This window comes from Sciurus vulgaris (assembly GCF_902686455.1).
Source record: "Sciurus vulgaris genome assembly, chromosome: 4".
NCBI classification, from domain to species: Eukaryota; Metazoa; Chordata; class Mammalia; order Rodentia; family Sciuridae; genus Sciurus; species Sciurus vulgaris.
Window position 1 is genome coordinate 172,114,142 of NC_136464.1, and position 12,124 is coordinate 172,126,265.

General features: G+C 45.2%; 1 protein-coding gene across 6 annotated transcripts in view; it reads right to left on the bottom strand.

The window, feature by feature from the left end:
• Window positions 1-12,124, bottom strand: part of ABCC4 (ATP binding cassette subfamily C member 4 (PEL blood group)) — a 243,002-nt gene that overhangs the window by 191,339 nt on the left and 39,539 nt on the right. For all 6 annotated transcript variants that reach the window (XR_013763518.1, XM_079138025.1, XM_079138024.1 and 3 more), the window contains exons 2-3: window positions 7,738-7,848; window positions 7,083-7,203 (exon numbers count right to left, since the gene is read on the bottom strand). Coding sequence is in view for 5 of the 6 variants with exons in the window: in XM_079138025.1 (XP_078994151.1) it covers window positions 7,083-7,203; window positions 7,738-7,848 (232 nt within the window). In the remaining variant the exon portion in view is untranslated. The remainder of the gene's footprint in view (window positions 1-7,082; window positions 7,204-7,737; window positions 7,849-12,124) is intronic.

The window sequence follows — 12,124 nt, forward strand, 5'->3', positions numbered from 1 at the left end:
TGAAGAAATGGCTCTTTCCATAGCTGGGGCAAAAACTCTTCAGGATACGCTGGAAACACCTTGTCACATCAGAAAAGAGGAAAACTAGCAAGGTCTGCTGGAGAGTGTGCAAAAGACCCTGGACCTCCAGGTCTCAAAGGCCAGACATGGCCAAAGCACAGCATGCAGATGGTAACTACAATGGACTGAAGCACATCAGAAGTGTTGAAATCCACGAGCCCGTGAGGAGGCTCATCAAAACAAACAATAACAAAACCTCAGCAGCCCCAGAGGAGAACACTAGAGAATCACTCATTATTTTTTTTAAAAAGTAAAAAAAATTAAGAATTTCTCCTGATTTTCCTAAACATACTGTATCTCAAGTTAACCAAAAAGTTGATAACAGTCAAATTTTTCTTTATGGAAATATGCCAGCCAATAAAGAAGTAACTGGAATATCACCATTCTAAAACTCGCCGGTGAATTACTGGATCTTACGTGACGATCACAAATAGCTGATCACACATACAAAGAAAATAACCACACATCAGGTAGCTGGTAGTGGTGATACATAACCCTGCAATGAAGTAACACTGCCAAAGGGGAAGAAACCAAATCAGCCCCAGTCAGATCAAGCTTCTAGATCTAACTACCCACTCCTGGCACCAAAGGAACATGTTCAATGCCGGGAGGGGAGATGCAACTCGCCCAACCCAGACTGCAGAAATCTCTGTAAGACAAACAACCAAGTTCCTTCAATAAGAGAAAAACAACAGTAAACGAAGAGTGAGATAAGGAACCAGTACAACCTAAGTAAACCAGAAACTCATTATGATACCAATTCAAAGTGTATTCATGTCTGTAATCACAGTAACTTGGGAGGCTGAGGCAGGAGGATTCCAAGTTCAAGGCCAGCCTCAGCAACTTAGCAAGGCTCTAAGCAACTTAGTGAGACCCAGTCTCAAAATAAAATATAAAAGGGCTGGCAATGTGGCTCAGTGGTTAAGGGTCCCTGGGTTCAATCTGTGGTACCAAAAAAAAAAAAAAAAAATTTTTTTTTTTAATTAAATTTTTAAAAGTTAAAAAAATGAACACAGGCATGCAGGTAAAGCAGTAAGCACCTATAGTTCCAGCAACTGGGGAGGCTGAGGAAGCACTGCTCAAACCCAGAAATCTGAGGTCAGTCTGGGCAACAGAGCAAATCCCCATTTCTTAAAAATAAATGAATAAATAACTATAACATAGGCTGAGAACAGAAGAGAGAGATGAACACTGGCTAGATACTGATATTAAAGTATTAATGGGTATACAAAACAACTGCACTGAGGTTTTCTAGGGGGAAAACACTTTCTTTTAAAAATATTAAAACATTTATAGATAAAATGATGCACTCTCTGGGACCATCTTCAAAATGGAGTGAGCAAGGCTTCAGATAACGCATGCAAGGTCATGGTTAGGTAATTACTGAACCTGGCTTAGGAGGAAAGAGGGGCTTGTGACCCTATGCTATTTTTATTTTTTGAAATGGTCTTAAAAACCTAGGAAAGAAAATGCCACACAAAGCTTGCCCCTCAAAGGGAACTTGCAGAGAGGAAATATGCAAGGTTGAAAATCTGGAAATGAGGACACTCAGCTTTAGCAGTCAAGTCTTGCTGCTTGCAGGCCACAGGACTAACTCTAAGTGCACCCACCCACTGCCATGGCGTGAAGGCTCAGTCATGGGACGCTACCCTATCCACCTGGGAAGAGTCCGGGACAGCTGAAGGTGCCTAGCAGCACCTTGAAGAAATGAGCGGGGTCTTGGTTACTTTTATTATATAAAAGTCTAGGGAGGAAGCAGGTGAAGCTCGGAGGCAGAGGGAGTGCCTGGCATATGGCAGGCCTGTATTCCACACTCACAACTGCAAAAAAAAAAACAGAAAAGTCCTGGGGAAAGACCCATTCCTTTTTTTTTTGAAAGGCCAAGACACCAGCTTTCAAAAAAGCTGAGGGTTTTTTGTTCCTATTGTTTTCTTTTCTTTCCATAATGAATAATCTCCTTCAAGTGAGTCATCTGCTTCCCTGACTTTCTTAAAAAAAAAAAAAAAAAAAAAAAAAAGGGCGTATATGTCCTTTATGACTCAGGGTTGTCACTGTGAGGACTGCTAAGCTAGTGCGAGGTGTGCCAGGAATCTGCAGGGTATGGACGGCCTTCTCAATGGTTCCACCTCTCTTGCTGTGTGATCTTCAGGAGCAAAAGGTATCCTGCACCACGGCTACTCCTTGGCCTCCTGGGTTGGGTGGAAGGTGAGGGCCACTGGGAAGAAAAGGCAGGGGTAGCAGAGCCAGCCCTGAGTAAAGGCACAATGGTCACCGTTTACTTCTTGCCCATCAGCTGAGTTTCAAAGTGACGATTTGTTAGCCTCCAGCAGCTTCCTACTGCCTCCATCCGGACCACAAAGCATCACAGCAAAAGCCTTAGAGGAAGACCAAGTCACTGGGCCAGGCCAGCAGCCAGTTAGATCCATTTGCTAAGGGTCAAGGATGCGTAAGACCCAAGCCCCTGCCCCACTCCCTTATCAGAGGTAGGAGTGGGCGATGTCCCCCAACTTTACACTCCAGCAGGCAAGACACCTCCCGTCTAGAAGCAGTCTCCCCACGCTCCTCCTCTTCTCACCGAGGGCTCTGGGCGGGTGAAGACTTGCTTCTGTCCCCATGGTAATCCCCGGGAGGTGCACACTGGGGACAGTCCTGCTGGGAACTCGTGGTCTGTCCTGCTCCAGCTGGCCCTGGCCTGCAAGAACTCACACTCACCATCACCCCTGCACCCGCTTATCTGAGCCCTGCAACTATTCCCTGAACCTCACAAGACCAGGCACACAATGCCAACCTCAAAGCCTCCCCCAGGACTGGCGTCGCCTGCCTGTTCCTGCTCATGGTCCTAAGTACCCAGGGAAGGTCTGGCTCAGGATCTGGCTGGGTAACAGTACAGAGCGCAGGAGCCACAGACATACTGTGCAAGTGCTGCGCCCACCAGAGGAAGTCAGAAGGCACAAGAGGTCAAGGAAACGTGCCCGCTTTAACCACCACTCGTTCTGTCTGACTCAGCAACTAGCTGTAACAACTGAAAACCAAAACAGCACCTGAAAGGACTTTTGAAATGTTAACAGGATCCTTACTAGCTTTGCCATCAGCAATTACTTCTCACTGACTTCTCCAGAACAGTGGTGTTATCAGGCAAGCCAACCAAAATAAGAATATTTGTACTGAAATTCAGGTTTATTTTTTGTTGACAGGGGAAGAAAAAAAAGGTTTACCTAGTTGGGCTCTGAGGACCCTTAGTTCCCTGAACTTCACTGCATTGGAATCAAAAATTCTGCCAGTTATTATACTAAATACACAAAGTTAAAAGGGGCATTAAACACCAGTCACCTTGGCCATCCAGGGAACAACCAATCACACTCTGATTTTACACCATAAACCAATAAGATATTGGTCAGAACTCAGCATGAACAAGCAGACTGCACTGTACCACACTAAGCAAGGCCTGGTGGCCAACCTATGAAGAGCGGAGAGTCTCAGACACCAGAACAGAAGAGCTGCCCCCACCAGTGATCCATCTGAGGGTCCTCATCCTTGCTGAGCAAATACACAACCCACTCCAAGATGCAGGCCGAAGGCTCAGTGGAAACAGAGCACTGTGCCCCACCCAGATATCAGTCCCAATGATACACCATCCGAGACCAGGACTCCCCGCAATCCACCCAAACTGCTGGGCCAGAGTGGTGTCTCTGCAGTGTGGATGTTTGAGAAAGGAGGGCTGGCATGCGTTGGTGGTGTGGGGGAGGTGATGGGTGGGAGACAGTTTTCCAAAGGGCTCCTGGTCCATCTGAATGCATGGTCATGGTCTCACCCAGTCAGCATTCCACTTTCCAGCACTGCCTATGACTTTCTGGCCCCGGAGGACATGGTAACCTGGTCTCTACCCTAACTGACAACCTCTAATCTGACTTCCTCCCACCATGCTCCACTGCTCCAGGCAGCTGTTATAGTCAGACTCATTATCTCTACACCAGGTTCAACAAACAGGCTCTTGAGACCCTCCAGGTAAAGTTTTCAAGACACATCACAACCACGGATGGGCTGTCAGTCAGTCGAAAGGCGGTGACACACATCAGAACAGCTGAGACCCAAGCTTGGCTCTGTCAGTGACACTTTGTGTGGTCCTGGGCACACTGTGTGACAACCTGGCACTCAGGGTCCTTCTCTCAAAAGTGGGAGTAATAAGGATACCTCCCACCTCAGAAGTCAGCCAAAGGAATAAAAAGTAATCTTCTAAATAAGGTGCTCACAGCAGTTCTTGGTACATAATATTTTTCAAGTACTATTATCATGACTAAAAATACTGGTAGTAATATGGCCATTAGTACTAAATACGCTGCTACTGCTAACAGTACTCTACTACTGTGGAGAAGTACTGTTGCTGCTGAATACTACCCCTGCTGAGTGCTGTACTACTCCCCCTGAATATGAACCCTATGTGTGCCAAGTTCTCTATTTCCCACTTTTCTGCCATGACAGTACAATAATCAAGCTCGTAAAAAAGAGGCCAACACTCTACCAGTTGCACCTCATCAAGTTCTCCCCAGTCCTGGCCTCCCTGGATCCATCCTCTCCCTCAGCCTGACAAGTCTGACATCAATGCTTCCAGACCACAGTGGAGCCGTCCCCTCTCACCCAGCTTCTGCAGCCTCAACCCCTGTGCCTACATGACCCAAAAGCTTGCCCAGCAAGACCTGTGCTCATTCTGAAATGAAACCTGGTCACCATCCAGAACCCAGAGACCCCACTCAAGGACAAGATGCTGTGATAGCAAGGACATCCAAATGCTGGGTTCAAACCCAGCCCCATGGGCTGTCCTTCAAAAATCACCAGTTCTCAATTTCTTAAGCACCTGCTAATAAACAGAAACTAGAACTATAGAACCAACCTAGATGCCCTTCAATTGATGAATGGATAAAGAAACTGTGGTGTATATATACAATGGAATATTACTCAGCTATAAAGAATAATAAAATTATGGAATTTGCAGGCAAATGGATGAAATTGGAGAATATCATGTTAAGTGAGATAAGCCAATCTCAAAAATCGAAAAGAGGAATGATCTCACTGATAAGCGGATGATGATTCTTAATGGGGGGTGGGAGTGGGACAAGAATGGAGGAAGGAGGGACTGTATAGAGGGAAAAGAGAGGTGGGAGGGGTGGGGGGGAAGGAAAAAAATAATGGAATGAATCAAATATCATTACTCTATGTAAATTTATGAATATGCAAATGGTATGCTGTTACTCCATGTACAAACAGAAACAACATGTATCCCATTTGTTTACAATAAAAATAAATTTAAAAAAAAAAAAAAAAAAAGAAACTAGAAAGCAGGGTAGCAAAGCAAGGCCAGTTCCAAGAGATGACCCAACACCTGTGTGCAGCCACTATGACACCAATCCTGCTGCGCCTCACCTCGGGCACACACCAGGGCTCCAGGGCTCCCAGATCTGAGAGTCCCAAAGACTCCACTCACACGACCAAGAAACCCCACATGTAAGCCACGACAAGCTTGCTACTCTGTTTCAGACAGACTCACCATGACTGTGCAATAGCACCATCACTAGGCTACCTGGAACAGGTCGCCAAGGGAGTGGGGAAACCTGGGGACTTCTGCACCACATCCTCCCTGCAAGTCAGTCCCTGCCCTCCATGAGGCCAAGACAACCTCCAGGTGGTGGCAGGTGCCCTTTCAAAAGTGGCATTCACCTTCTGGAACACTGGCCAACACACCTTTATCACCAGAGAGAACTTCAATCTCCCAGGCCCATCCCTATACCCATCACCTGACAGAACCCCGTTCTTCTCCAGGGGTGAAGGGCAGAGCCCACCACCCACCTGTCCCTGCCGCAGTGTCCTCCAATACCGCTGAGCTTGTTAAGTGGAAGCCAGGCCTCCCTACTCAGGTCAAATCAACTGACCCACCCACCTTACCCCAGCCAAATGGACATGCGACAACTCTCCACCCTTCTGCTCAAAAAACACCCTTCTATAGAACTGTGACTTCCACCCCTGCTGCTCTCATGCACTCGGGACCTCCAATGTCCCTAAGGCAACAGTAAAATGCCCCGCAACAGGCGTAAGTCACCTGGCCAGATTTTCAGCACCCCCTCCAGCAGGCCACAGACTGGGAATAGGCAGGCTACCCACCACTGAGCCCCAGGATGCACAATGTCTTACTGAAGGACCCCAGTGGAAGTCCTGTGAGGTACGAAAGTTCACTGTCCACAAGACTTGATGTCCTTGGTTTTCCACTGAATGGCTACTTCTACATTCTCTGCAATGGCCAGCGACCAAAGCTTAACCTTGAACCAGCAATCCATCCAACAAGAAGAAACCAGGATTCATGTTGCATGAATTCATTGAAATTCAGAGAAAAGCTAGACCTCCTCCACAGACAGGGTCTGGCTCTCACAGCCTGGCCCACTGGGAAGCGGGGCAGCTCTCAGGAACTACAGCCATGGCTTCCACAGTGCCACAGACAATCCAAGTACATGTCCCTAAATTCTGTTCACTGGGTAAAGGAGAGGTGACAATACCTTACTGGAAAAGCATTTATCAGATTTGGCATGACTAAGTTCATGATTGTTTGTTGGACACCAGTAAAATGTCTTCTATTATTCTGGGTTTTAATCCAAATTTACTTCCTCCAAACCACAGGGCACATCTCCTTGCAGCTATATGATCCTCTTTGGATCAAGGACAACTTTTAGTATTTATAACATTTACTAAGCACCAACACTATTCCAGCATGGTAGAAAACAGTGCTATCCTTTGGTGACACAAGACTTAAACTAGTTAAAAGAAAAAACAATAATGTCCTTGAGCTTCAGTCACTTATGTATTTACCCCTCCCAATGATAAATGTAACTACATCATGCTTCTACACGTTTTATCCGCAGACATCAACATACTTTCAAAACCCATTTGGCCACTTCTCCCCCACTTCCCCATTCATTTCATTACATGATCATTTGCCAAAAAAAAACATTAGCTGGGTATAAAAATATTTAACTTACCTCAATTAATGTAAAAAGTCCCAAAATTACATAAGACTTCCAGTAACACTTTATGATTGCTTTCGTTAAAGAAGGCTTCTGTGCATCCTTCTGAGCTCTTAAAACTTCTTTATCCCAGTACCTAAATGAGACAGAAACTGGGTTAAGAACACTGTACACTGCCACATGGCAAAACGGGGGAAGTGGCAGAGAGACAGGTACACATTTATTACACAGCATTCTGAGACTATCCACAAACACAGGCTGTGAGGTTCTTGAGAGATACGTGGTACAGAATCTGTAGCACCAAAAAAGGGGAAAAAATCTCGGGACACTGGTTACTAACAAGTTCTGCTGGATTTACAATACCCTCAGCAGCAAGAGAAGATAGTACAGACAGGTCGACACCTGGTTTGGTAATCCCATCTCAGGGACAGACCTTAGGCTTCCACCAGGGCCTTTGGCTCCCTGTTCTTCTACAGAGGTGCTGGAAACACAGGTTTCCCTCAGGCCACCAAGGTAGGCCAAGACCAGGGACAGCCTGAGGAGAGGTATGCAGTGTCCAGGGAACTAGGCTCCAGAAAGGCCCAATGGAAGGCCAAACCCACAACAATTAGCCACACACTAATAAGTTCTCCCTCTTCCTTACCCTTCTCTTTGACCACCTCTTGCTTACCCTTGCAGTTCTTCTCCAAGGTGCTTCGAGCGATCTTGTGGAAGCACTGAATACATATCATCTTCTTCTAGTCTCCGTTTATGACCAATTTTAAACAAGGGGTTTAGCCACCTGGTAAAAAATAAAAGGAAAAGAAGAATGACAAGATACCCCAAACTGCACATTTGTGTTTCAGTAGAATCCTACCCTCATGAGTTTTGCGAAAATCTGCTATTTGAATACACACAGCTATAGGAAAAAAATAAATAAATACATGCTTACACACATCCCCTAGTCCTATCCACAGAGAGGCCCAGAGGCAACAACACCCCAGTAACAGAGCGCACTCTAGCACCCAGATCTGGGTTTCTTAGTATCATCCTCCCCAAGGAAGCAGGGCTCCTTGAAGAAATAGCGGGTCCCATGACGGGGCAGAGGAGGTACAAGACAGGCCATGAACACCATATAATAATCTAGCACCATATAATAAGGAAACATTCAAGGAATCATGAGAATGGGTGCAAAGGTCAGAAGAGTCAACCTAAAGAGGTCCCAGAGGGCAAATCTGTGATAGTCCAAGCAAGCAAATAACTAACGATAGCAGCAAATCATAACCCACCACATAACAAAGAGAATTCATGTCCCTGCTGAGACCTAACAGGGAAGAGACAAAACGGTCCTGCACAGAAAGAATGACAGAGTTAGAAAATCATCTGTGAAAGCTGAAACCAGGAGTTGGAAGTTTGGTGAGAAATGGAATATCTACATAACCTCCAATTATCTTCCTAGAGATTACTTATTAGTTTTGAAAACAAAAAGAGCAACTTGGTAGCGGACCCAAAAAAAATCTATTCAACTATTTTTGGGATTCTTTTCACTTAAAAAAAAAAAGTATTCATTAAGAAATATTTAAATAATAATGTGCAATCCAAAGTCAAGCATCGTTTTACCAATTTTGCCAAGATAAGGACATTTCCAAGGCCAGACAATAACTAGTCTCATTGATGGATATATCCTGCAAACAGCAGGGGCAAACAACAAGTTTCCAGAAATTATACATTGAATAAATGGATGTATGACCATTAGGGATAAGGTTTCAGAAATGGAGCTTCAGACTTTGCTAACCTTGGGAACTTGGTTCCTCCAAGGAACCCTGGTTGATGGGATTCTCATCCAGACTCAATACTGAAGATTCAAGGTTCCCACAGTCTGTCATTCCCCACTCCACTTCTACAAGTTCTCCAAGTCTCAACTTCCTCCAAATCAGTGTGTGTGTGTATCCATGAGCTTCACCACCAGATTTTAAAACTTGCTGGGTCAATTATTCTATAGGTATTCTAAGCTCAGGTCCTTGGAACTGGAACTGGCATGAACGATACTGCACTGAGAAGCCCTCTTTAAAACTCTACTTGAGTGTCTTGGCTAGAAATCCTCTGGACTTTAAGGCTGTGTGCCTTTGAACTAGCCCCCAATATCTCTGAGTGTGGGCCTTGGGCATATCAGGAGGATGTCGAGAGGTAAGAGCATCAGCTGGGGTAGCTTCAAATGCGACAAAATTCCAGCAGATAAATATAAGCCATTATCATGACACAGACCTGAGCCATGTGGGCCGTTGGAGAGCCTCTAATAATTTTGAAAGATAAAATTACTCAAACAAATTCCTTTCATCTGGGCTCTCTGGCTGCATGGCATCTTAGCAGGCACGTGTCCACGTGGTGACTATCTACTTGGAAGCACTCCCCATGGGAACCTGCTGCTCAGGAATTTCTGCGGCATACAGCTGGTGTACATTCAGAAACTTCAAGTAACAGGGCATCAGGCTCAGCTTCCATCCAGCTCCACCTCGGAAGCAGGGACTCCGAGAGCTTTCTGAAGGCACAAAGGTTTGACCCAGAGCTGCAGTTCGCCAAGACTACAGCAGGCATTGCAGGGGTATCCAAGATAAACTCAGGATCACAGAACACTCCACTGTGTTCCCCTCACAACCCGCCCTAGTGATTCCAATCACCCAGGGGGAAGAGGAACCATTTGGCTTACTTCTTTCTCCCCACAACCCAAGGAGTTTCCAAAAACTGTAACCTAGCCTGCCAAGATTCAGCTTAGGTGCATTTCCCAGACACAACTGAGGTGACTTCTGTACACCTGGGACCTTTCCTTCCAGTGGAACATTACCCAGGATTTCCCAGCAAGTACTTCTACATTTTTGAATTCATTGGTGTCTTCTCAGACTAAAGAGCTTTTTCAATCAGGGTACAGAACTGGCCTGCAGAAGAGAGTTGAAAAGTTAAGGAAGGACTGAGGGTACAGCTCAGTGGTACAGCACATGCTCAGCAGGCACGAGGTCCTGGGTCCCATCCCCAGCACCAAAATAAATAAATATAAAGGCAAGGAAGGTGCAATTGATAACTCTGCTTCAGAGAATGAGCAGTTACTTGCATTAATATTAAAAGGAGGGTGTTCCACTGATGTGTCAAGATGCATTCTACTGTCATACAGAACTAATTAGAGCAAAAAAGAAAAAAATTTTATTTTTCTTCTTTAAAATAAAGCTTTAAATGTCAAAAAAAAAAAAAAAAGGAGAGTGCCACTGTTGAATTAAAGTATCTGAATGAGCACAAACTCAGATTCTAAATAAAAGAAGATGTCACAAATCATCTAGTACTTGACCCTTGACCTTCCTAGTCCCTCCCAATGCCCAAATGTCAAAAAGCCAGATTGAGACACATGGTTTAATGTCCACTTGATGGCAAGCCTCCTGTGACAGAAGGCAAAACTACCTTTGATCATCTGTATAGGAATGATATACAGCAGTGCACCACACAATGGCATTTCAGTCAACAATAGACTGCGGATGTGCTGGCAGTCCCCAGGCCAAATGGCCTAGTGACGCTGGACTGTCTTCAGTTGTGTAAGTACACTGTTATGTTTGCAGAATGACAAAACTGCCTAGTCATGATTTCTCAGAATTCACCCCATTCTCAAGCAATGAATGAGTGTACCCGGGGCCCCGGGTCACTTAACACCTTCATTCCAATTTATCCCTGAGGACACCCCTGAGTTAAGATTCCAGACCACTGCCCCAAACGCCATTCTCCACTCCAGATCTGTCCCCTGCCCCCAACCCTTCTTTCCGGGGGTTAGTCTCTTCTTCTTCTACGACCCTTAATACGAGGACATCATTTCTCTCAAAACTGACCTGAAATGAATGGTCACACCTTCAAAGCAGTCACTGCTCCCAAACTACCTGGGACCCCCATTACCAAACACAGTGCCTTGTATGGGATACAGGCACAATAAACAGCTACTGAATGAACGAAATCTTAAGACAGACAGACAGCTAGGTTATCTAGAGTGCAACTCAATGTAACACAGTCATGCTCAAATGCAGGAAGCCATCGGCTCCTGAGAAATAAGGAGATGCCCCGTGGGTTGGGGGGGGACATTCTGCACCCCAGTACTGGAGCCCACTGCATCAGATGGCAGGAGACTGTTCCACAGGAATTCACTTGTAGGGTTTTGAAGTTTTGTTTATTGTTATGGTGGAAATTTTTCCCCCCCAAGAATTTAATAAGTTCTCAATAATGTGTACTTGATATGGTACATAGGGAAGAACACCCAAACAGGAGTCAGTGTCCTGGAATACCATCCAAGACCCCTCCCTGTGATCTTGACCCAAGTTCTCCATTGCCATGAACTTCAGCTTCTCCTGCTGCGGAGTGTACAGAGGAAGTGAAAGCAAACATGCCATGGGCCGGTGAGTCCCCCGCCTCTCCGTCCCCTCAGGCCTCTCCTTCAGGGCCCTGGGTCTCCTCTTTTCTCTCTCCTTCCATACTTTTTTTTAACAATTAGCCAGGCTGGAACTAAAATATTATTTTATTACTTGATATTTATTGAACCAAGCTTATTCTTTTTTTGTAATGAACAAGTTCAATATTTTATATTCTCCTCAGAAGTCAAGTCTAATATACCCTTTTAAGTGGTTATTCACTTACATGACCCTAAAATTATATTCTTAAAAAAAAAAAAATTTTTTTTCACTGGAAGTAAACACAGGAGAAGAACAGATTTAAGAGGGAACATTTTCTCTGCTCTCTAATTACTATACTTGCCTCTGGAACATTGGAGCCACAGGCAGGTGACAGAACAAGTCCAAACTCAGACCCAGAAAAGTGACAAAGCCATGGGCAAAGGTCAGCGTTCAGACCACAGAGGGTGGGGGGGCACAGTGACCTCAGACCCCCACTGCAGCCCACAAAGAGTTTGCTCATGTTTCCTGATGTTACACATCTAAAAAACGATAAAGAAATTCCTGATGCAGGGGTAGAGATGAAGTAGATGCCTAATGCTTAACACAGTTTCTATTTGGAAGTCACAAAGAAGAAAAGGACTCAAGTTCTGGTGCCAGGAA